General features: G+C 56.4%; 3 protein-coding genes across 6 annotated transcripts in view; 1 reads left to right on the plus strand and 2 right to left on the minus strand.

The window, feature by feature from the left end:
• Window positions 1-603: 603 nt before the first annotated feature.
• On the minus strand, window positions 604-3444 carry Hsd11b1l (hydroxysteroid 11-beta dehydrogenase 1 like). Of its 3 annotated transcripts, XM_042697226.1 has the most exons (8): window positions 3354-3438; window positions 3065-3142; window positions 2843-2973; window positions 2186-2297; window positions 1685-1776; window positions 1204-1297; window positions 949-1114; window positions 609-854 (listed from the first exon to the last, which is right to left on the minus strand). In XM_042697226.1, exons 2-8 carry the CDS (start codon window positions 3135-3137, stop codon window positions 659-661), a joined length of 864 nt encoding a protein of 287 aa, XP_042553160.1. In that variant the 5' UTR covers window positions 3138-3142; window positions 3354-3438; the 3' UTR covers window positions 609-658. The 3 variants fall into 3 exon arrangements, with proteins under 3 accessions (XP_042553161.1, XP_042553162.1, XP_042553160.1); XM_042697227.1 differs by lacking the exon at window positions 2186-2297 and having other exon boundaries at window positions 604-854; window positions 2843-2969; window positions 3354-3444; XM_042697228.1 differs by lacking the exon at window positions 3065-3142 and having other exon boundaries at window positions 607-854.
• Window positions 3445-4036: 592 nt separating this feature from the next.
• On the plus strand, window positions 4037-5743 carry Micos13 (mitochondrial contact site and cristae organizing system subunit 13). The gene is made up of 4 exons (XM_042697229.1): window positions 4037-4117; window positions 4772-4949; window positions 5104-5155; window positions 5515-5743. The coding sequence occupies exons 1-4, from the start codon at window positions 4089-4091 to the stop codon at window positions 5610-5612; spliced, it is 357 nt and encodes a 118-aa protein (XP_042553163.1). The 5' UTR covers window positions 4037-4088; the 3' UTR covers window positions 5613-5743.
• A 1807-nt stretch (window positions 5744-7550) lies between these two features.
• The window catches only part of Safb (scaffold attachment factor B), a 35527-nt gene continuing 19982 nt past the window's right edge, over window positions 7551-23095 (minus strand). The window contains exons 6-21 of one of the 2 annotated variants that reach the window (XM_042697161.1): window positions 21253-21280; window positions 19804-20359; window positions 19325-19374; window positions 16660-16754; window positions 15286-15435; window positions 15118-15200; window positions 14813-14952; window positions 14588-14676; window positions 12531-12637; window positions 10929-11225; window positions 10292-10429; window positions 10119-10161; window positions 8514-8629; window positions 8308-8408; window positions 7968-8034; window positions 7551-7856 (exon numbers count right to left, since the gene is read on the minus strand). In XM_042697161.1, coding sequence (XP_042553095.1) covers window positions 7727-7856; window positions 7968-8034; window positions 8308-8408; window positions 8514-8629; window positions 10119-10161; window positions 10292-10429; window positions 10929-11225; window positions 12531-12637; window positions 14588-14676; window positions 14813-14952; window positions 15118-15200; window positions 15286-15435; window positions 16660-16754; window positions 19325-19374; window positions 19804-20359; window positions 21253-21280 — 2190 coding nt within the window. In that variant the 3' untranslated portion in view covers window positions 7551-7726. Of the gene's footprint in view, window positions 7857-7967; window positions 8035-8307; window positions 8415-8513; window positions 8630-10118; window positions 10162-10291; window positions 10430-10928; window positions 11226-12530; window positions 12638-14587; window positions 14677-14812; window positions 14953-15117; window positions 15201-15285; window positions 15436-16659; window positions 16755-19324; window positions 19375-19803; window positions 20360-21252; window positions 21281-23095 lie in introns of both variants that reach the window. The other variant, XM_042697160.1, reaches the window with a different exon arrangement.

The raw sequence follows: 23095 nt of genomic DNA on the forward strand, positions 1-23095 counted from the left end.
TAAACCATTGGTGGTTTGCAGATAGATAGTTCAAATGGGGCTGGTGCAAGAACCCCAATTCCTGCCCCCTCTTCCCTCCCCCCCCCAACCCTCTGTGCTTTGATTACAAAATAGGAGCACCCTTGGGCTGGGAAGAGGCCGTCTTGCAGGTCTGATGAGCTGCGGGTCCCCCTTTCCACCCACCGCTGGGGTGGCCGGTGAAGCCTCCATACCTTTCTACCTGAGTAGTTCCGGCCCCTTTCCCTGAGAAATTTGAGCAGGTGGATGGAAGCAAGGCAGGAACTTTTATTATGAAGTGGGGAGCTCCCTCACCCTCCTCCTCACCCTAAGACAAGAGTTCCAGAACTGGGTCTGGAGAAGGTCCTAGAGGTCGGGCTGGGAGCTGGGGCAGGCCCCACGGGCGGCGTGACCCGGGGTTGGGTCACATCACTGTCATGGGCCTCAGTTTCCCCGTCTAAAAAGTGGAGGCGATGACGTCACTAGCGCCGGCCCGGTGACCGGAGGCGCGCACGTGGGGGGGGGGGGGCGAGCACCCGCACCGGTCCGCAGCTCGCTTCTGCCTTTCTGTCCTGGGCTGTGGCCGGCGGCACGTCTGCAGGTTGCATGGGCGGCGGGATGGACCGTGAGGGCCGGCGGAGGGCGGCCCCGGCCCCGGGGCTCAGGCCGCGGCGGCCGCGGACACGTTGAGGTCCTGGCGCACGAACCAGGCGGGCGGGCGCGGGAGCCAGCCCCGCAGCAGGCACAGCAGGTGCAGTCGCCACGGGTAGAAGACGCCCGAGGCCCGTGTGGCCCCGCCACGGATCACAGCCAGGGCCGCCTTGGGCCCGGGAGCCGTCCTGGCCCTCGAGACGCCCCTGGGGACGGGAGGAGCGCGTTGGGGGCGGCGTGAGGCTGGATGTCTCCCCCCCGACTGGACCCCAGTCCCCTGTCCCCCCACCCCGGCCCCACCTGACCCCCTCGGCGGCGGAGGCGCGATCGCGGAGGCCCAGGACGCACAAGGTGACCGCCACGTTCACGTCCTGCACGTCCAGCTCCCGCCGCAGGGAGCCGAAGAAGCCGTCGAGCGCGAACTTGGCCGCGGAGTACGGGATGGAGAAGGACGCGGGCACGCGGCCTGCAAGGCAGGAAGTGTGCCCGCCTGCCCCGGCCGGGTCACCCGCACCGACCGAGCGCTCCCGCACGGCCCGAGCCGCGTGCACGCACCGAGCAACGAGGACACCACCACCAGAGAGCCCTTGCTGTCCGTCAGGCTGGGCAGCGCCAGCGAAGTCAGCTGCACGTAACTCAGGAAGTTCACCTGCGAGTCACAGGGCGGAGGCGGAGCCCAGGCCTAGGGGCGGAGCTTAAACCCAATGGGGCGGGGCCTTCTGATTGACACGAGAAGGACCTGCTAGGGGCGGAGCCTAGGGCCCAGGGGGTGTGGCTTGCAGAGCTGAGCGTCAGCCAGAGGAAGGGGCCAAGTCAGGGAGTGGGCGGAGCCTAGGAGTTGGGCGGGGCGGGGTCAGAGGGCATTTTGGGCGGCCAGCCTGGGGTGCAAGCCCGACAGAGGGAGTGGGGCTAAGTTTAGGATGCGGCCCGCACCAGGCCTGTAAAAGCCAGGAGGCGGAGCCAATGAGGGAGAAGGCGGTGTCTTGTGGGCGGGGCCTTGGAGAGGGCGGGGCCAAGGCCGAGCGGGGCGGGGCACCTGCATGAGCCAGCGTGTGGTCTGGGCGCTGCGGACCCGCATGCCGGCCGGGGTGCTGCCCATGTGATTCAGCACAAGGTAGTCCAGCCCGCCTGGCCCAGAAAGATTGGTCAGCATGAGGTGGCCCTGAGGGGTCCCGACCCTGGTCCATGTTAAACTGAGTCCTGGGCCTCTCCTCCCTGGTGTGGTTCCGCTCTCTCGCATTGTCTCGCCTAAAGCAGCACCCAATCTTGAGATCCCTGGGTCCCACAGAATTTCAATCCTATGCAATGTGGACAGATCCACAATTCCATATCACCTCCCTGCCCCTCCCCCCCCAAACGCCCCAGGATCCTGAATGTCCTCGCCCCTCATGTCTGGTTTACCCAGCTAGTCTAGATCCCAGGTTCTGCCCCTCCCCCAAGAGCCCAGGTCCCCCCCTCCCCCCCCCGCTGGTTCAGACCCCCCCCAGGCCCCGCCCCTCACCCAGCTTGTCCAGACCCCCCAGGCCCCGCCCCTCACCCAGCTTGTCCAGGGCAAACTGCACCACGTGCTCGGGAGCCTCAGAGGAGGCCATGTCCGCCGCAATGTAGAAGACCTTGGGTGCACCCAGCTTCCGACAGTTCCCTACCACCTGGTGGGTTGGGGGGGAAGAGCTGCCCGTGGGCCTCTCCTCCCTCCTCAGGTGTCTCCCCTCCACCAGATGGCCACATCAAGGATCCTGCCTGAAGCCCCACCCCTGCCTGAGTCCCACTCAACTTCCTTCTCAACTAGCCCAAGGACGAGAACGCAAGAGGGTTTATTTAAGCAAATGCCAGCATTGGGAAACACAGGAGATTTACATCGGTCGAGATTTCTTGCTTAGGGAGAAGCAAGTATAGGAGGTGGCTAAAAGGTGTCTATCCCCTCCCCACCTTTTAAGTTGGAGAACCCTAACAGCACCGGCTGGAATACTAGCAGTATTCCCAATAACCAAGGACCGTTCGGAGCCATCTGCCCAAGCCCCACAGCCTATAGGAAGGTTCTTGAAAGTGCCCAGCAAATGAAGAGACAGGCTCAAAGAAGTCAGGGGACTTTACCCAAAGTCACACAGGAAGCCTGGCTCAATGCAGGGATTGGAGCCCATCTTCCTTTGACCTCCCAAGCCCCCATCAAACAAAGCGAAATGACGTGGCTCACCTTCTGCAGGAGGGCCTCGGTGGGGGCAGTGAGCACCAGGTGTGAGCCCAGCCGGGCGTAGTGATAGGCCAGCTCCTCGCCCACGCCGGCACTGGCCCCCGTCAGCAGCACGCGGGCTCCCCGAAGGCTGGCTGGCACGGAGCAGGGGTGGTCAGCCTGAGGAGCTGGGCAGGATTCTGGAAAATCCTCGGGTTCCTCCCTCCCTCCCCGACATTAACTTACTGGGGTCGAAGTTGTCATCCCAGTAGTAAGCGAAGAGCAGGGCCCCCAGCCCCGTGAAGAGCAACACCTTCATTACCCCTGTGGGTGTGTGGATGGATGGACAGATGGACGGGAGGGTGGGTGGACAGACAGGCGGACACGCAGGTTGGTGGGGGGGATAGTTTGAAGCTGGTACGCAGGAGGAATAGAAGGATCGAACCCCTCGTAGCCCCTCAATCTCGACCCACCTCGGCTTCCCCTCTGGACAAAGGGGCACTGAACCCCTTGCACGCTGGTTCCGCGCACTCACCCGCTCGGGCCTCGGTTTCCCCCGCTGTCCTCTGGGACTGGAGTCCAGGACTAGAACCCACACGAACGCTTTCCCTTGGGCCTCCCTTCCCCCCCACCCCCGCCGAAGCGCGGGGCCAGACCACCGGCCGCGCCCCCTCCCGGCGGGCCTGTCACGTGACTCCGAGACCCCGCCCCAGAGGCGGGGGCCGAGTCGTGAAGATACGCGCTCGGGTGTTGCCAGGCAACGGCTTCCTCCACGTTCCCACCCATCAGCCCCAAACCACGCCTACTCCATCGGAGACCACGCCTCCTACGTGTCACGTGCCGACAGACCCGCCTCTCTGGAACAATCCCGCCCTCGCGTTGTCGTGACAACTGGCTTCTAGCCTTGCTCTTCCAAGTCCGGGTCCTTGGGCCCTCGCGCGGGCTCGAGTGGATCTACCATCTTTCTGTGTCTCCATCAGGATTCACGCCGTACCTCCGACACCTCTTCACCCTCCCTCGTTCACAGACCGGCTGCACTACATTTCCCAGCAGGCTCAGCGGCCCTATCCCACTGGTGACTGCATTTCCCCGACTTTTCTGAATTTCCCAGAAGCCTCTGGTGGTGGGAAGCCCAGAGCGTGAAAGAGACTTCAGCTCCCAGAGGCCTTTGTGCTTACCCCGAAAGACTACATCCCCCAGGGGCCTCTGCGGCGCCGCCACCGGAAGCGGCGGGCGAGTGGAGTGTCCTTGCGCGCGGAGCCGAGCGACCATGGTGGCCCGAATGTGGTCGCTGATGAGGTGCGTGCGGCGCGGGGCGGGAGACCCCGGACCACCCCCCTGCTGCAGGCACCCACCGCCCTCTCGGGTGTGGTCTCCAGCTGCTCTTCGCTTCCCGGGGAGGCCGCCCGGTCCCCGGGGCCGCCGATCGCCTCCCCGCGAACCCTCGGTCCGCTGCGCCCGAGCCGCCGGGGCCTCCCCTGCCTCGTCTGTAACCTGGAAATGCGCCGCGAATCCTGCGGGTCGCGCGTATCCGGAGGTTTCTGTGCGCCCCGAGCAGAGGGTGACGTGCAAGAAGCTCCCGGGGACCTTTAGAAAAGCCGCTGGTTTCTCCCCGTGGCGTCTTCCTGGTGCTGGAAAGCTTCTAGAAGGCCCAGAGTCTTAAATGTCCACTGTCATCATCTCCTCTGTGCTGGGCCTCGGGTGACCCACTGCCCCTTTTCTGGCCTCAGTTTACCAGCTCAAGTGGCCTCCAGGATCCCTGCCCTGCTCAGTGGAAAAGCAGTACTGTGTGTAATAGGGGTGAGGCAACTCTGGCCTCCTAGGGTGCCGTTGCCCATTAGACACCGGGCCGTGTGGGTGTCACTGCACTGAGAAACCCCCACAGCCCCCCAGAGGGTCAAACCTTGCCGGGGATGCCAGCAGTGTCCCAGTGTCCTTCCTTCCTTCTGGCAGGTTCCTCATCAAAGGCAGTGTGGCTGGGGGTGCCATCTACCTAGTCTACGACCATGAACTTCTGGGACCCAGTGACAAAAGCGAGGCCGCACTGAGGAGGGCTGAGGAGGTGGTGCCTCCCGCCATGTACCAGTTCAGCCAGTATGTGTGCCAGCAGACCGGCCTGCAGTTACCGCAGGTAATCGGGTGGGAGAGTGAGGGCCAGGCTTGGCAGGAGGTCAGCTCAGTGGTGGCCTTGGGTCCCTTCAGCCTGGTTGACCTCCTGTCCTAAGGGTTACTGGGCCGCTCATCCTTCCCAATTCACCTGTCCCTGTGCTCCTCTTTCTTCCCAGCTCCCAGACCCTCCAAAGATTAACTTTCCCATCCGAGAGTCCTGGAATTCAGGTAGGCCCCAGCCACCTTCTTGGAGATGACCAGATGACCCAGCCCAGATGCTCTCCTTGGATTCCTTGCCTTTCCTTTCCATGAATCCCTGTTCCTGCTGCTTGTGTGTCTCCCATGGAAGGGTGCGTGGGGATTACCAGGCCAAGGCACTGTGGCGCTTCCTTGTAGGGCTCAGCTGTGTGTTGGGAGTTAAAACCAGAAGGTAATGGGGGGGAGTCACAGCTGAGCTGATCCTGTGGGCAAGGCTGGTCCCATTGCTGCCTCAGTTTCTCTGCTGGAAGTTGTGCCTGTGAGCTTCTCTAGGGGGCTGACCAAGAAGGAGGTAGGGGTCTCACCAGACATCTGGGCCTTCCCTGCAGGCATTGTCAAGGTGATGTCTGCCCTGTCGGTGGCCCCCACCAAGGCTGTCAACTACTCCAAAGAGGGCTGGGAGTATGTGAAGGAGCACACCAAGTAGCCCGATCAGCAGATACCGCCCACCTCGGCTGAACAAGGACACAAACACCTCAGGCTCAAGACCCCACAATCGGGACCTCACTCAGAGCAGCTTCCAGCTTCGCTGGCCCAATAAAGGACTTTGGAAGTGTTCCCCGACCCTGTGCTGGCCCAGGAGGGGAAGGGCGTGGGCTGGCCCCGTGGGACCCAGCTTGACCCTCTGCTCTGCTCTCTGGTCTGTGCCACTTGCAGGGGGCGGGGGAGGGAGAGTCCCAGCAGACTTGGTTACTAGTGGGCTCGGGGAAAGCGGGTCCATTTTGAGGCCGCTGGCACTAGCCCGCTCTCAGGGCTGATGATGTCCTCAGGTAGTAGGAGTGAGGGTTGGGGGACAGGCTTGGAAATAGAGCTGAGCTGGAGAGGGCTCCCATTTCCTAGGAGTTTGGGGGCTTATATGGCTGTGTGGGGCGGATACGGGAAGGAGACAGATGGTACAGAAGAGGTGGATGGAGGCTAGGCAGCTCCCCAGCAGACATCTGTAAACCCACATGAGAGGGCCAACAGTGGCTGCAGCCAGCACCTGTGCTCCACTGTCTCCCGCGTGCTCTCCACGGTCACCTGCCTGGAGGTGGTCACCTTACTGGCCCTTGATGGGTGTAGACAAGGAGCATCCCTGCCCTCTGGCACTGGAGGACCGAGGCACCTAGCTCTAGCCCGGCCTGATGCCTGTTCAGAGGCCTTAGGCAGCCCTGAGGAGCCAGTCCCTCCCCGGGCTCTTGGGATTTCTGATGGGTCTTTGCTCAAGTGTGTTGGGAGGCAGTCCACCCGCTCCCGGCGGCGCACCTATGCAGGGCCTGCTGTTGAGATGGGTATTTGGCAGAAGAGTGCCAGTTGGCTGTTTTTGTGGATCCTCTACAATATCCAGGCAAGCTGACATAGCCACAGCCGGTACCAGGTAGGGGGTTAGGGAAGAGGCGCCTGGCACAGCAGGCCAGGGCTGGCACAGTGTCATCCTTGCAGCTGGAAGTGGTGCTCAGAAGGCTGTACCAATGGCCAGCTGGGCAAAGGGGTGACCACCTGTTATGACATGGGGACTGGACTATAAAAGATGGGGTGGTGTGATGAGTGACACCCAGTGTGAGTCCGCTGCTCATGGCTGCTGTGTTGCGCTCCACCCTTGAGAGGGTGACCTAAGGCATGGACTGACAGCAGAAGCAGGGGTGACGGGAAGACTATGAAGTCGTAGGTCTGGTGTGGGCTGAAGCCAGCACACACAGGCAGATGGCTTGTATCTCCCGCACCCACGAAGCGCAGGCCCCGTCATTAGGCCTGAAAGAACCAGCAGCCCGGGCTGAGTCCCACCATCTGCCCCCGCTATGCTTGTCCAATGGTTGTGGCAGGTGGGAGGAGACCTGCTCTGGGGCCCAGCATTTGTGCAGTGGCCCACAGTGACCCAATGCAGCCCACTGGCCCTCTGTCCGCTGTGACGGCCCAGGTCTGTGGGAGTTCCTGGGGCTGCTGAGGGGTGGGAAGGGCTGCCTGCCTGATGGGCGGGAGGGCGCTGGTGGAGGGCTAGTGAGGGCTGGGCCTGAGCATGCTGCCGGAACAGCAGAATAGGCAGCGTCTGGCTGTGGTACACTGAAGACCTTGGCTTGTTCTTAAAGCTGCTTCGGAAGCCCAGGGCTCGGCAGGCCGGCTCTGGGCCCTCACAGCTTCCGTCCTACTGGCTGGGGTGCTGCGTGCAGCCCCCCGCCCCCACGTTTCATGTCGGTGTCCTCAGTCACCAGTGGGCAGACACGGCAGGGCCACAAGCCAGCCTGGTGCACGGTGTCTGTAGACTTTTAAAACAGGTTTAGGTCAGGCAGACGGCGTGGATACTGCTGGCTCCCATGGCCCTCTCCCTGCAGCCAGCCATGCCTGCCTGTGGCCACAGGGGTGGCTGGCGGAGAGAGGACTTGCCAAGTAAGGGTGTGTGAACAGAAACACCTTTATTACAAAAAAACCGAAGAACAAAAACAAACATTCACATTGTATTGAGCTACAATATGGCAGCAGATAAAAAAAATTATTTGTACACGGTGTCTGGAGGGAATCCTAGGAGAACATACTCTGGACAGGGTGGGCGCGGGCAGGAAGTGCTCAGTAGCGGCGGGTGAAGCGGGCATCGCTGGGTCTGCTCCCCCGGCTCTGTCCCCCGAAGCCGCCCTGCATCCCTCCACGTGGGATCACATGGCCCCGGGAGGCCCTGCCGGGGGCAAAGCCACCACGCCTGGACACAGGGCAACAATCAGACTCCTTCCTCCCGAGGCAGCCCGCCCAGCCCTTTAGTGTGCAGTTCCACTCCAAGGAGGCTACGCAGCACAGAAAGGATCCTACTCACTCTGACATGCCGCCCCGGTTCATCAGGTGGCCAGGTCCCGAGTGACCGGACATGCTCCTCTCACCGCCTATGAGACAAGGCAGCATACGCTCAGCAACTCAGTCCTCAGGGGTGTGGGTCTGGATGCAGGGGGGCGCACAGGGAGCTGCAACACCGTGGCAGCCCCTGCCACGGAGGACTTGGGAGAGCCAGGCAGCCATCTGGCACTGGGCCACACCCTCACCGGGTCCACCAGGGGAGCAGGCTCTGAAGCACCCTATGTCCACCCAGGTAGCAGTGAGTGTCTCCCCAGGAGTCCAGCTGAGGCCAAGCTGGAGCTGGTGTTGAGATCAGGGCTCACCTTGCCACCGCTTGTGATCGCGGTCCATCATGCCGCCTTCAGCTGCTCCCTGCCACACACGGTCATCCTCCAGTCTCCGGCCATGCTCCCCCCACTCACGTCTGCCCCTTGGAGAAACACATCTCTGATGTGGACTGTCCCCCACCACAGGACCCCCTCACTGAGTGGGCATGGCGGGTGTGGCACTGCAGGGTGAGGACACGAACCTCGGGGGTGGGGGGAGCCCCCGGCCTTCACTCATCCTCTTGTCAGAGCCATAGCCCCAGCCATCGCGTGAGTCCCGGCCGTGGCGCTCGGGTCCGCCGTGGCGCTCAGGGTAATGCTGGAGGTGGGAGCAAAGAAAGAGCCAGTGACCCTGGGGCCCGGGGCCTGTGGGGAGCAAGCTGATACAAGTGTGGCAGCCCCGGAGGTAGCCCAAGGCCAGAAAGTCGATGGCCCTCTGGGTGGCTTCTCAGTTTTCTTATGGAGACAGGTGCATAAACCAGCCATGGGCAGCAGTTCAGTTTCCAAGCTTCCCCCGACAGCCAAGGAAGTAACAAGAGCTACAAACAAGGCCCTGCCCAATCTGTTTCCTGCCTTCTAAAAGTGAACAGCCAACCAGTGTCCTACCAGCTCATTACTGCCCACAGGCCCTTGCTTCTGGGCACCCCAGCAGCACCAGCCTGCTGCCTTTTCTGCTCTCCACTCAGGAACACCTGCACCAGGGCAGCCACAGGTACAACCAGAGCCGCACCAAGACACTGCTGTGGTGTAGCTCGCCACTCAAAACGTGAATTTTGGGAGGCAAATTAAAGCAATGCTTAAATTCTAATCCACATAAAAGTCAGGTGGCTGGTGGCTCATGCCTATAATCCTAGCCACTTGGGAAGCTGAAATCTGAGGATCATGATTGGACAAGAAAAGTCCGTAAGATTCTTGTTTCCAATTAACCAGCAAAAAGGAAAAATGGAGCTGTAGCTCAAGCGGTAGCGCAACAGCTATGAGTGAAAAACTAAGGGACAGTACCCAAGCTCCAAGTTCAAGCCCCAGGATTAGCACCAGAAATAAAAAAAATAAATTTTTTTTTTAAACCCAATAGAAATGGACAGAAGCAGGCAGTTAACCTCTCCCTACAATCTCAAAATGTACCCACGCTTCTGACCGAACAACCTACACCACAGTGTCACTGGCACGGGGCAGTGCCGCTATCACAGACACTGAGCTGAGGGCCCCAGGTTGCGAGAAGATGCTGCCCCCATCCACACCCCACAGAAGCACAACATGCTTGGCAGGAGGTAGCTGTGCCGGGACTGGACATTTAGCCCGTGAGCTACATTCTGCACCAAAGCTGGACCACAGACAGCTCTTGGTTGTGCTTCAGATCCATGTCTATCCATCCACCAGAGGGGTGGGGGTAGGGGATGGGGCAGCAGAGGACCTGGGACAGCCCAGTGCCATCAGCCCCAACTGTAGCAAACATCCAAGGAAGGCAAAACGGTCAGGTGGCACACACACTGGCAGGACTCTGGCCCAGCGCCCTGCCGGGAAGGGGAAGGAAAAGGTGTCCTGAGGTGCGGGGCCCCCAGTAAGCATGTGGGAACTACAAAAGTTAACTCTATTGTGTGCTGAGGCCAAAAGCACCCCCTTGTTCCTAAGGTGCCTGCAGGAAGGCCTCACACTGCCACACCACTGCCAGAACAAGCCTGGCCCCCAAAAGACCCCAGAGTGAAGGCCTAGACCAGTGGGCCCGAAGTACACCAAAGCTCAGCACCAGCAGGACAGGCAGGAGAGGGAAGGAGTCCGCTCTGGCTACAGTGGCAGCCCATACATACCTGCCCTTCTCTTTCTCCCATCATTGACCTGGAACCTTCTCTCCTGGAAAAGGGAACTGCAATCACACAAGGACAGGGACAGTGCCATTCCCAGAGTGCATGTACACGGCCCTGTGGCTCCTATAGCCTGGGCAGCCACGAGGCCAGGGAAGGCATGTGCCCGCAACACATACCTGTCCACAGAGTAGTTGGGGTAGCGGCCCCGGTCCCTGTGGTCGAAATCGTGGAAGCGGTCCTGGCGGCTGAAGTCTGAGTGGTAACGTTCATCCAGTGCCGCCCGCTTGGCTTCTGGCCAGTAGGCCTCGTCCCGTCTGTAGGACAGCAGGAGATCAAGGAACCGACCCCAGCCCCACCACCTCTGCAGGGCAGCTGACTTTCACTCTGCTTTGTCTGGCCACAGCCTGTGGAGGGGCCCATCTCACTGGTGGTGATTAGGCAATGAGGGAGTGCTGTCCCTGTCACCCGTCCAACAGAGTGACCAAGTACGCAGAGAGAGGCCTGAGGGGGCCCTGGCTACCCTTAGCCAGCACGCTCACCTGAATCCTCTCAAGCTCACATCTCATCCCATGGCCGAGGTGTGCTCTGTACCAGCACAGTCTACTAAGTGCCCAGATGCCAGCACAGCTGGACAAGTCTTGGCAATGCCTGTGTTACATGGGCTCCCCGCCCACTGCCCAGTCTCAAATTCATTAGGGGCCTCCCATTTGTCCCTGCCCACAGCACACGACGCCACGGGCTGCCGGAGGTTGAACCCCCTTCTCAAGGCTTCCCTTGACCGTGACCCAAGGTTCCCGCCAGCACCCTCCTCACCGGCCGTCCACGTCGTAGGGCCTGCGCACAGCGGGCCGCCGCTCCTGCTCATAGCGCAGCTCCTGCTGGCGCCGCAGCTCCTCGCGCTCGCGGTGGATGCGTTCCTGCTCGCGCCGGCGCTCCTGCTCCACGCGCATGCGCTCGCGCTCCAGCCGCTCCCGCTCCATTCGCTCCCTCTCTAGCCGGTGCCGGTGGAAGGCCAGCCGCTCCCGGGCGATCTCCAGCCGCTCCCGCTCCTCGCGCTCCCGCTCCCACTGCGCCTGCAGACGCTGCTCCCGCTCGCTGCGCTCCCGCTCCCTGAGGCGAGGCAGGGAGCTGGTTGGCTTCGGCCAAGGAGGGTGAGCCGGACCGGATGCGGATGCGCAGCGACCTCCTCTCCCAGCGCGGGCTGGGGCGGGGGCTGCGCTGGCTCCACACCAGCGGCCGCTCAGAAGCCACGGCCGGGAGCGCGGTCCCCGCCTCCACCGCATCGCGGCGCGGCCCGCAGGCGGATGCGCACTGAGGCGGCGCGGCCCGGCCCGCACACAGGCGGCCTGCAGGCAGGCGGCAGCGCACCGGCCCGCGGCCTGGGACAGCCCCCCCCATGCCCAGTCGCCCGCGGGTGCCGGGGCTTGAGCGGGGCGCTGTCCCCAGCCTCTCAGCTCAAGGCCAGCGCTCCGCGAGCCACAGCGCCACTCTGACGTGGCGCTTATGTGGCGCTGGGAACGGAACCCTGGCCTCATGCAGGCTGGGCACGCGCTCTGCCCGAGCTTCTCTGCTCTAGTGCTCTACCACTTGGGCCACAGCTTTACTTCCGGCTTTTCCGTAATGAGAAAATCTCAGCTTTTCCTGCCTGGAGGCTTCGAGCAGTGATCCTCACATCTCCTGAGCAGCTAGGAATTTAGGTGTGCGCCACCAGTGCCCGGCGACTTCTTTGTACTAACTCCAGTTTCATTCATTCCTGCCTGTCTGGATTGTCTTCCACATACACAGGGTAATTCTGATTAAGACTGTCCAAGTCTGAGCTCATGAGACATCCCCCCTACAGTGGTCAGCGAGGTGAAGCTCTACTTTCATGAGCCGAGCCACGGGCTACGCTCGTCAGAGCCACTGCGGGCTTCCTGCAAGGTCCCACACAACAGTTGGCAGGGAGACACGGAAGAGCACCCCTTTCCTCCCCTATTTCCATCAGGGACTGTCCTAGGCCACATGGCTCCAGAGTGCTCATGGATTTGTCAAAGCCACACCTTCTTGTTTCCTCACCGCTGCCCCTCTCTTAGGCTACAAATCCTCTTTGGGACATTCCTATCATGCTTCTACTTGGCTAGCCTTGTTTGATGTAAGGATGAGTCCATCTATGTGTGAGGCTGCATCAACCCTCCCTTTCCCAACATCCCAGCAGAACCCCCACTGCCACTCATTGGGACCCCCGGTCTCTGAAGGAGATGGCCCACGTTCACATCAGCAAATGGCCAGGGACTAGACAGAGCACAGCAAGCCTGGGGGAATAGGGGAGCAAACAGACTGTAGGCGAAAGCCCCCTCACTAAAAGCACAGCTGCGCCCATACGTGGAGGACACAACCCAAACTGGCCACAAGCCCTGGTGCTGGATCCCGACTCACCTCCGGGACTCTGAGTCTCTGGACTTCCGAGGCTCTTTGGCTTTGTCGAAGGACACAACAGACCGCTTCTCTCTGCTGGCTGACTTGCGGTCCTGGCTTTTGGACACCTATGCCACCAAGTAGCACTGCATGTTAAGGTAGACCCAAACAAGGGAGGGAAGGCCAGGCCTGTGAGCAAGCACCTGAGGGAGGGCCCGTGTGATGCCTTTTCCCTTCTGAGACAGAGTCTCACAGGCCTGTACCACCACCTGCAAGCTGATGACCTATTCTTAATCAAGTCCTCAGAGATGAGGGGGTGGCAAAAGGAATCTGGTTCCTAACAGCCACAAACTGAACATGGCTGAAGCATGACCCATCAAGGCTATCACAGGCTAAAATGGAAAAGACCCCCCCCTCCAAAAAAACCTTTTTATAAGAATGCAATAAATCTTTTATTTTTTTTTGTCAGTTGTGGGGCTTAAACTCTGGGTCTGGGCACTGTCCCTGAGCTCTTCAGCTCAAGACTAGTGCTCTACCACTTGAGCCACAGCGCCACTTCCAGTTTTCTGGTGGTTTATTGGAGGTAAGAGTCTCATGGACTTTCCTGCCTGGGCTAGCTTTGAACCGAGATCCTCAGATCTTAGCCTCCTGAGTAGCTAGGATTATAGACATGAGACACTGGTGTCCGGCAAGAATGGAATAAATCTTTTATGCTTTCCTTGGTATCCAAAATAAAATTAAGAGCTTTGCCTCTTCCTTCACACTAGTCCTTGAGTTTTCCAGACCCGTTTACTTCTGGTGTGGCACAAACAACCTCATGGTATGACTGCACATTCCATTTTCTAACCACACTTCAATACAGAAGAGCAGGAAGCTCTGTACTAGACCACATGCATGGCTAATCTGAGCACGAAGCTCTAAGAACACCTTCATGCAGTCCCAAGGCTTCTGCTTACAAGGGCCTGTGGGCAGGGATGGCCCTGTGCTGGCAGCTGGAATGTGACTCTCATGTGCCTGACTGACAATCACTTGTACCACTTATGCCAACACCAGCTTTCTACACTGGGCGGAGCCTGACAAGAGAGCTGTTCCACTGTGCAGAGGAGCCCCATGAGGTTGCCTAAAGGGGCCCCCAAGCTGCTGTGCAGTCCCCTGGGACCTGCCCAGGCATCCTCACCCCACTACATGCACTCAGTCTTCTATGTTAAATCGTTTTTTTTTTAAGTCTGGTCCAGGGGCTGAACTCTGTACCTGGTTGCTGTCCCTGAGTTTCGTTTGCTCAAGGCTATCATTTACTACTTGAGCCACAGTACACTTCCAGCTTTCTCTGCTAAACTAATTGGAGACGAAAGTCTCACAAACTTTCCTGCTCAAGCTGGCTTTGAACTGTGATCCTCAGATCTGAGCCTCCTGAGTAACTGGCTAGGATTACAGATGTGAGACACTGTGCCTGGCTCTATGTCAAATCTCGAGCCCTCTACGTAAACCACTGGTTGGGCGGTGGAGCAATCCTCTCTTAGCAAAGCCATGAGGCTCTACCAACATGGGCACCTACCCACAGCCCTGTGTGCTGTGCTTAGGCTGCCTGGAATCAGGGCGGGGGCCAGGGCCAGGTGGGTGAGAGGTGGCCAGGAAGGCAGCCTCTGGGGGGTGGGTGAAGGGATGCACAAGAGCTGCTAAGCTGGAGCAGGGCTGACCTTTCCCCGGGGATGTGCATAGGCTGTAACAGTGCTAGGCAAAGTGCTCCCAGCAACTCTTTCACCCTTCACTTCCACAACTAGGTTCAGCAAAGAACACAAGCAAGCAAGCAAAACAACTCTCACTGAAACAAAATTAAAAATCTTTTCCTTCTTTTCACGGTGCTGGGATGGAAGCCATGTCTCACACATGCAGGCGCTCACCCCTAACTAGTTCAGCCCTCCTTTGTGCTAAGTTACTACACTGGGCAGTGCTGGGACTGCACTGACTGGACAGGCATTCTACACTTGGGCCACGCACAGGCAGCTCTCTGAAAGCAGGAAGCTCTGCAGAGAGGCAGAGCAGCCCATGCCTGGCATTGGCAGGAAGCGGACACTCACCCGCTCCTTGGAGGCTGACATCTTCACACTGATGACGGGCACACCTTTGGATTTGTCCATCACCACAGTGCGCTCATTGCCTCGGCTTCCTGCAGTGACAAAGGAAGTGAACGGTGGGAAGTGAACCCTGACAGGCAAAAAGCCGGGCTGACAGCTGCAAAACCTGATTAGAGCTGGGTTGTCACTTCACAGCAAAAGTAAGGCTTGCACAGACACTCGGGGTACCTGATTTTGTGGCTCTAGTCCGCTCAGAGGGGCCGGCTTTCTGCTCCTCCGGGTCTTTGCTCTTTTCCCCACTTGCATCTTCCCCCTTTTTGGCATCATCTTTTCTCTCAGCTTTATCATCCTTCTTCACGTTTGCAGACCTGTAAGTAACAGCCCAGACAAACCGCTGTCTGAGCAGGTGTTTGGTGCAAGCCTTCAAATCAAATGCAAATGGTAATGGGGTGCAGGGTCTGATGGCCCACTTCTGACCCTTCCCTTCCCCCTTCTCCTACTAGGAGCCCAGTCTCTTCAGGGAAGGGGACTACCTGTCACCAGCGCTCAACTTCTCCTTCTTGCCCTCCCCATCTCTCTTGTCAGAGGTTTTCTTGCCAGCGGGTTCATTTTTGGCCTGAAGAAAGATGAAAATGCAGTAGAGGCAGCACCCCACTTCCTGGTGAGGAAGCAGTACAGGCGAATGCTAGTCTGTCTCTCACCTTCTCCACCGAGATCATCTTCCCGTGCAGCTCTGTCTTGTGGAGGTGGTTGATGCACTTGGTGGCCTCTTCCGCTGTGGACATGGTGACGAAGCCGTAACACCGGGCCCCAGGGCTCCGAGCATTTGTCACAACCTTGGCACCCACCACCTATGGAAAGGCCACAGAGATGACTGCGACGCTGGGCCTGCAGACGCCCACAGCCATGCTTGGGACAGGCAAGGAGTGAGGACAGGAGCTGCCCAGGTCAGGCACTGGGGAGGGGAACGCTGGCCTCCCACCCCTGTGCCCTGAATCTTCTCCAGGGCACCTGTGGTGGGGCACAGCACAGGGTAACAGGGTCAATGCCCTGTTATCATGTGCCCTCAATGCAGCTCTGCAGTGCAGCTGCTCAGACTTTGGAGCCAAGGCACCATGCGCATACACACGAATGGCAGTCAGGCAGGAAAACACGGCAAGGGTAGGATGAGGACATGTACACATCTACACACCACCCAGAGGCCTTGGTTCCCCCACAAGCTCAGGTAAGGCTCCCTCTTTTACACTCTATAGAGATCTGGGCCCAGTGGGAGGTAGTGGTCAGTCACTGTAACCTGTAGAGCCCTGACCCCAGACGAAGGTATCTGATAAGACTGTCCACTCTTAACCATCAGTAAAGCTGTAATGCCCATGACACTACAGGCCCCTTTCTTGCCCAGACACTTGAGCATTGAGGTTGCCTTACCCCCTGCCAAGGAACAGTCCAGGCTGAGGTAAGTCTAATACAGTATCCACACACTACGCTCCTTGTAGCTGTGGGAAACCATCAGGGTAAGGCAGATAGTCTTTGCTGCTCTACTGTGGACTCCTAAATACACATTAAGATACCAGGAGCAAAGCCTGTCCAAGTCTCTGGAGAGGAGGAATGCTAGAAGTATAAGGAACCACAGGAAGGAAAGTGAGACAGGTGTCCTTGTGCCTAGGCCTGAGGCAGCCGTGTAATGGGGATGAGGTTCCAGGATGGCAACACCCCCAGGATCCCAAACAGCAGTAGGCATCAAAAGGAAGGTACCCTGAAACCCTCACGTTAAGAAACCATGTTAAAGCCAGGTGCTGGTGGCTCACACCTGTATTCCTAGCTACTCAGGAGGCTGAGGTCTCAGGATGGTGGTTCAAAGCCAGTCTGGGTAACAAAGTCTGTGAAACTCTTATCTCCAATTAACCACCAGAAAACTGGAAGTGGCACTGTGGCTCAAGTGGTAGAGCACTCGCCATGAGCTAAAGAGCTCAGGGACAGCGCCCAAGTTCGAGCCACACGACAAAAAAAAAAAAAAAAAAAGAAAAGAAAAAACAGCATGTTAAATGTTTCTTGTTCTAGAAACCACGGGCTCTTACCTTCCCATATTTGCTGAAAAGATTCTTCAAATCTGTGGCTCTGGTTGTAGAAGAAAGTCCACTAACCCAGAAATTCCTACCACAACTGCTACGACCTGGTTTAAAACAAAGTTCTGGTAAGAATGACAATACCCACGTGATCCTCAGTCCACAAGAAAGCCATGCCAGTCCACCCGAAGTCCCCATGCTCCCAGATGGTGGCAGCGGGTGGGGAGGGGGTAGGGCCTGGCCCACCATCCTCACAGGAATGCAGCAGCCCAGGAAACGCTCACCACATGGGTGCCAGGGCCGAAGAGGCTGAAGGGAACAAAAAACGAGTGGAACATGCATTATGGCGGGTTGGTGTTTTCTGGGGTGGTACTATAAATGGAACCCAGGGCTTCGCTCATGTATACATCAGGCCATACTCTGGAGATGGTAGCTTCTATAAAGTTAACAAAGTAGCTATAAGCAGGTGACTCAGGCTTGTAATCTAGCTACCTAGGATGAGATCTAAGGATCTTGGTTTGAAGCTGGCCTGTGCAGGAAAGTCTGGGAGGACACTAACCTCCACTAAAATTCCAAAAATAAAGGCAGAAGTGGAGTTGTGGCTCAAGTGGTAGAATGCTAGACTTGAACAAAAGCAGGTTAGGGAAAACACCCTGGCCCTGAGGTTCAAGCCCCAGTGTATTCAAACCAAGTGTATTCAAAGCTGTTTCTATTCCTCTAGGCATGGGCCCTTCCTTTTCCCACACCATCATACTGATGGGAAAGGAGGTTAGCTCCAGTACAATCACTCAATTATTATATTTGTTGGTGCTGATTCTGAGGCTGCTTGTACTCAGGGATGGGGGTGTCATCCCTGAGTTTTTTTTTTTTTTTGGTCCTGGTGCTTGAAGTTGGGGCTTGGGCACTACCCCTGAATCGTTCACTTTTTTTTTTTTTTTTTGGGGGGGGGGGTCCTGTCGTGGACCTGAACTCTGGGCCTGGGCACTGTCCCTCAGCTCTTCAGCTCAAGGCTAGCGTTCTACCACTTGAGCCACAGTGCCACTTCTGGCTTTGTCTTTTTTGCTTATGTGATGCTGAGAAATCAAACTGAGGGCCTCAGGCATGCAAGGTAAGCGCTCTACCACTGAGCTACCTTCCCAGCCCTGAACTCGTTCACTCAAGGCTAGCACTCTACCATATTGAGCCACACTTCCAGTTTTCAGGTGGCTAACTGGAGGTAAGAGTTTCAAGGACTTTTCTGCCTGGGCTGGCTTTGAACAGAGCTTTCAAACCTCAGCCTCCTGAGTAGGTAGGATTATAGGTGTGACCCACCAGCAGCACACTGTCCCTAATCTTTTTTTATTTACAACTAGCTCTCAATCACTTGAGTCACAGTTCTACTTTTGGCTTTTTGCTGTTTAACTGGAGACTACTCTTAAGCTGGCACAGGGTGGCGGCTCATACCTGTAATCCCAGATACTCAGGAGGCTGAGATCTGAGGAACACAATTCGAAGCCAGCCCAGACAGAAAAGTCACCGTAAGATTTTGAAGTAACCATTCAAAAACCAGAAGTGGCGCTGTGGCTTGAGCCCAAAGAGGCCCAGGGACAGAGCCCTAGGCCCTGAGTTCAAGCCTTACAACCAGCAACAAAAACAAAATGTCTCATGGATTTTCCTGCCCAGGCTGTCTTTGAACCATGATACTTAGATCTCAGCCCTCTGAGTAGCTAGTTATAGGCGTGAGCTGTGGGCACCCAGCTATCCCTGAGTTTTTTTTTTTTGGTTGGTCATGAGGCTTGAACTCTGGGCCTGGGTACTGCAGTCCCTAAGCTCTTTAGCACGAGGCTAGCGCTCTAACACTTGAGCCACAGTGCCACTTCCGGTTTTCTGGTGGTTTACTGGAGGTAAGAGTCTCATGTACTTTCATGCGCAGGCTGGCTTTGAACTGCAATCCTGAGATCTCAGCGTCCTGAGTAACTAGGATTACAGGCATGAACCACGGCACCGGCTCTGAGCATTTTTACTTAACGTTATGTTAGCACTCTATCACTTGAGCTACAGCTCTACTTCTGGCTTTTTGCTGTTTAAGTGGAGATGAGTTTCATGGACTTGACTTCCCAGGCTGGCGTTGAACCATGATCCCCAGATTACAACCCCACGAGTAGCTAGGATTACAGCTGCGATATCAGCACCCGGCTTCATTTTTTTTTTTTTTGGTTAGTCGTGGGGCTTGACCTCTGGGCCTGGGTGCTGTCCCTCAGCTCTTAAGCTCAAGGCCAGCACTTTACCACTCAAGCCACAGAGGCACTTCCCCTTTTCTAGTGGTTACCTGGAGATAAGAGTCTCATGGTCTTTCCTCCCTGGGCTGGCTTTGAACTGTGATCCTCAGATCTCAGCCTCCTGAGTAGCTAGGATTATAGGTATAAGCCACAGGTGCCTAGCTTCAATTAGTATTTTTAAGAGGTGGCTTAGGCATCACTGAATTCAAGCATTCTGTATGTCTAAGTCTGCACAGGATAGTCATTCACCCTTAGGAAGTGGTGCCTCCCTAACCCAGAGCCTGCGGAGCCCCTGACAGAGAAGTGGGAAAATTTCCTGATGGGCTCAGGCAGAGCTGGAGAGACACAGGACACTAAGATCACAAGTGAACATGTGACCACCACTTGGAGCACCCTGCTCCAAGTGTCCAGGGACCTACCCTTTTCCTCTCGGGAGAGCCTCTTTGTGTCCGAGTCATCTTCCACAGAACTAGAGACAAGAGACAGTGTCACTCTGTGGTGTAGCAGCACCGAGGAAACAAACTCAAAATCATAAGCACGTGCTGAGGTTGCATACCTACCCGCAATTTAGTTCTGAAAATATTACACCCCGAACAAACTTGTTTTGGAAATCTGACCTAACCATAAGATTTCAGACCCACAGAAGTTAATTAATTCTGCTGGACTAAAGGTAATTAGGAAGAATTAAAGGAAACAACCATGACAGGTTGAGAAAAGAAAAAAGATTATGCATTCAGTGTAAAATAAAGAGAAATAAAACATAGTTTGGAAGTAATCTAGAATTTCAGCAGTGTGGCTGGCCAACTGCGGACAGAGAACCAACAGCTTTATGCGTGTCATCATTAAATGACCAATGAAAAGGAGATAGCGTCTGGTCTAAAACTGAGAAACAACAAACCTCATTTTCTGATCAGCGCCCTCACTGGTTGAGGACTCTTTAGGAGCCGGAGGGACTTCATTACAAGCTTCAAACTCAAACTTCTTCACGTCTTCTTTGCTATCTCTGGGCTCGGGGCTCGGGGCTTCCGTGGGCGCTTCTGCCAGGTCCTGGCTACAGGCCTCCGCCAGCTCGGGGGCTGCGCTACTCTGCTCAACTGGCTTCTCCTGCCCTACAGGCTCACAGTCCGTCCTCGCGCCTTCGCCTCCTGTCTGCTCCACGGGCTCCCTTTTCACTACCGCTAACAGGGTGTCTGCCTCGCTCCACTGAGCGCGCGGTGACTCGTGGGCCACTGCTAAATCTCCCTCCTCCTCCTCCTCCTCCTCCTCAAGCTCTTCCTCCTCCTCCTCCTCTTCCGGATGGGCGCTGCCAAAAAGGTCCTCTTCCTCCGCCAGCTTTCTGTCTGGCCCCACGCTACTTGTATCCTGTGCAAATGGCTGCTCCAGCTCGGAACCTTCTTCTTTTACTGGCTCAGATTTACAAGTTTCCCCCAAAATGTCGAGTATTTTCTCATTTTCTACGGATTTAACAGGAATAGAATGGCACAAGGTTTAATTACCAGGGAAATAAAGCAATCACAAATGCGGAACGGGCACGGCTGCCACACTAACACCAAGAGAACCGCTAGCTACACAGAGATTGGAAAACCCGCGGTGCACACAGTGACACTGTACACTATCTGCGCTTGCTGCCACCGGCCGCTAGGCTGCGCTAGGCTACGTTACGGGGAGAGGAAAGCATCCCAGAGATTTAACCCCCAAAACCTTCTGGCTGATTCTTGACAGTCTTCATTCTGTTGCCGTGTATATATGACTCTTCCAAATTTAGCTTCTGAAGTCCAAGGCGCTTAACTGAACAGCTCAACTTCCAAATTTCTTTGAATTGCGTTTACCAGAGCAGTGTGACATGAAAGCATCTTCTGTTGGCTTGGAGATTTGCAGTCCAGACGGTAAGTGTGTTTGTTTACAATTCTCATGGAGGAGCTCTTTCCTCTTGTGGAATCCAGTGGTATCCCAGTGCTGTACACGGATCTCCCTATCCCTGCCTGTGCTGCCTCAATCACATACACAGAAGTCAGATAGTGCCCGATATCACAAGATCTGTTTCGTGGCAGAGGCAGGAGCTCCAGAGAGCTTACAAATCTTTCTACAGTTTCTGTGTAACATGGCGTGAAATCAAGAGTCTCGCCAACACATTTTGCAAAATGAGAAGCTAGCCACTGTCACAGATCTGGTGATACGGCTGGGTTTCCAATCTCTATGATCCTGGTATCTTCTGGATTGTAAACCTTTAGAACAATGTATGCTATATATAGTACAGCTACTTGTTAAAATTCAAGAATTCCCGTTAGAGATAGTGGGAAACTAGAACGTCTAAACCCCCACTGCCAAGGTTGGCATTGAACAGTACCTGGCTCCAGAGATGGCTCTTCCATTTCCTGCAACAGAAAACACAAATCAGATGTTGCCAAGTAGTGGATAGCACTACAGTGCATTCCTAAGCAGTGGCCAGGACTGAACAGGAGGCACAGCACAGGCAGGGCAGTTCACAAACAAGAGGAAGGTGGGGGAGGAGGAGTCCCACACCTGTGTGTCCCTTGGGACCAAAGCCTCAAATTCAAGGTCAGCCAGCACTGGTGGCTCACGCCTGTTAATCCAAGCTACATAGGAGGCTGAGATCTGAAGATCACAGTTGAAAGCCAGCCTAGGCAGGAAAGTCTGTGAGACTTAAACTTAATTAACCAGCAAAAAGCCAGAAGTAAAGGTGTGGCTCAAGTAGTAGAGTGCTGGTCTTGAGGAAAGAAGCTAAGGGACATCACCCAAGCCGTTATTCAAGTCCCAGTACTGGCACAAAAAATAAAAAAGAATTCAAAGACAGTAGTGTTTCCATGTTCCTACTGTGGGTGTCTGACAGAAATGACCTGTCAGACACAAGGATCCTTGCATCCCTTGCTATACAGAGCCCACAGCAATGTGCCCACCACAGCAGATCTAACACTCCATTCTTTTAAGGAGGCCCTGTCCAGCCAGGCTACTGCTGTGCACCACCTCCCCTTGCCTCCAGCAGTGTCTGCTATCAGCACCACACTGTGGGCCTGTGTGGGGCTTCAGCTGTGCTCCCAGGCCTCCAGGCCCTCTGCCTGCCTGCTGCCTATTAAGTTCTGCTGGGCTTAGTGCACTATTGTGCAGTGCCAATCAGCAACGACCATCTACAAGGCGCCAGTCCAATCAGCAATGACCATCTACAAGGCACCAGTCCAATCAGCAATGACCATCTACAAGGCGCCAGTTCTGCTTGCCAGCACCTGGCTGGGGGAAGGGGTGACTTTTGTGGGGTGACACACTGTGTGTGTGGGCACATCCTTCTCAGCATTATAGACCAGAATAACTGAGAACTTGGCCTGAGGACACACAACAAGTGGGGGACTGAGCTACCTGGGACTGTGTTCCTCACCCCCAGACCAGGCCCTTCCTAATCCTGCTGCTTAAGGCAGGGCACATGAGGAGGTTGGGGACCCTCTCATGTTCTTTGGGAGCTTCCTGTTGACTTTTAATCTGCTTTTGTTCACTGGGAAATATCCATCCTCACCTGCCTCAGAAAGATGGCCATACTCCATTTAACATGGAGTCTTCTGCCAGAAACATACAAGACAGTGAGTTCAAGACCCAGCTCCTGGGTCAGGAGTGGTTGTGTCACTGCCCTTCTGGAGATGGGGCCTTCTTCAAGACCGGTCCCTCCCTGCCTGGCAGAAGCAGATGAGTGAGTCTGAAAGGAGATTTCTCGTTCACAGGACAGGAGGCAGTGAGAAAAAGAGGGGGGAGCAAGATGAACCCCACATTGGCTTCCTCACCAACCCTGGTGAAACCCAGGCAGCTACCTGGGAGCACACCTTGCCCACTTGCCACCTTTGTAGGCTGGCAAAAATGAACTGAAACAAAGCTTTCCTCCAACCGTGAATCCTATGTTTTCCTCTCTGAAGATGGTAATGAAAGAGCAAGAACACACAGTCAGCAGAAGAAATCTGGGCAGATTCTGGAAGAAAGACCCTAAACACTATGAGAACCCTCATGAAGCTCCTGCTCCATGCTGCTCATCTTTGTTAAGGAGACACCTCCCTTCATCTGCAGAGACAGTCTTTAACATGGTGCTTCAGTGAGGACTCGACAGGCTGAGCAGTTCTAACCCAGAAGTGCGCCAAACCTCTAACTGTGAGCTGACTGGCCTGTGGCAGCCCAGGTTATGAGACAGGCAC

The sequence above is a fragment of the Dipodomys spectabilis genome, unplaced genomic scaffold (assembly GCF_019054845.1).
Source record: "Dipodomys spectabilis isolate Male_0828 unplaced genomic scaffold, ASM1905484v1 ptg000215l, whole genome shotgun sequence".
Lineage (NCBI taxonomy): Eukaryota > Metazoa > Chordata > Mammalia > Rodentia > Heteromyidae > Dipodomys > Dipodomys spectabilis.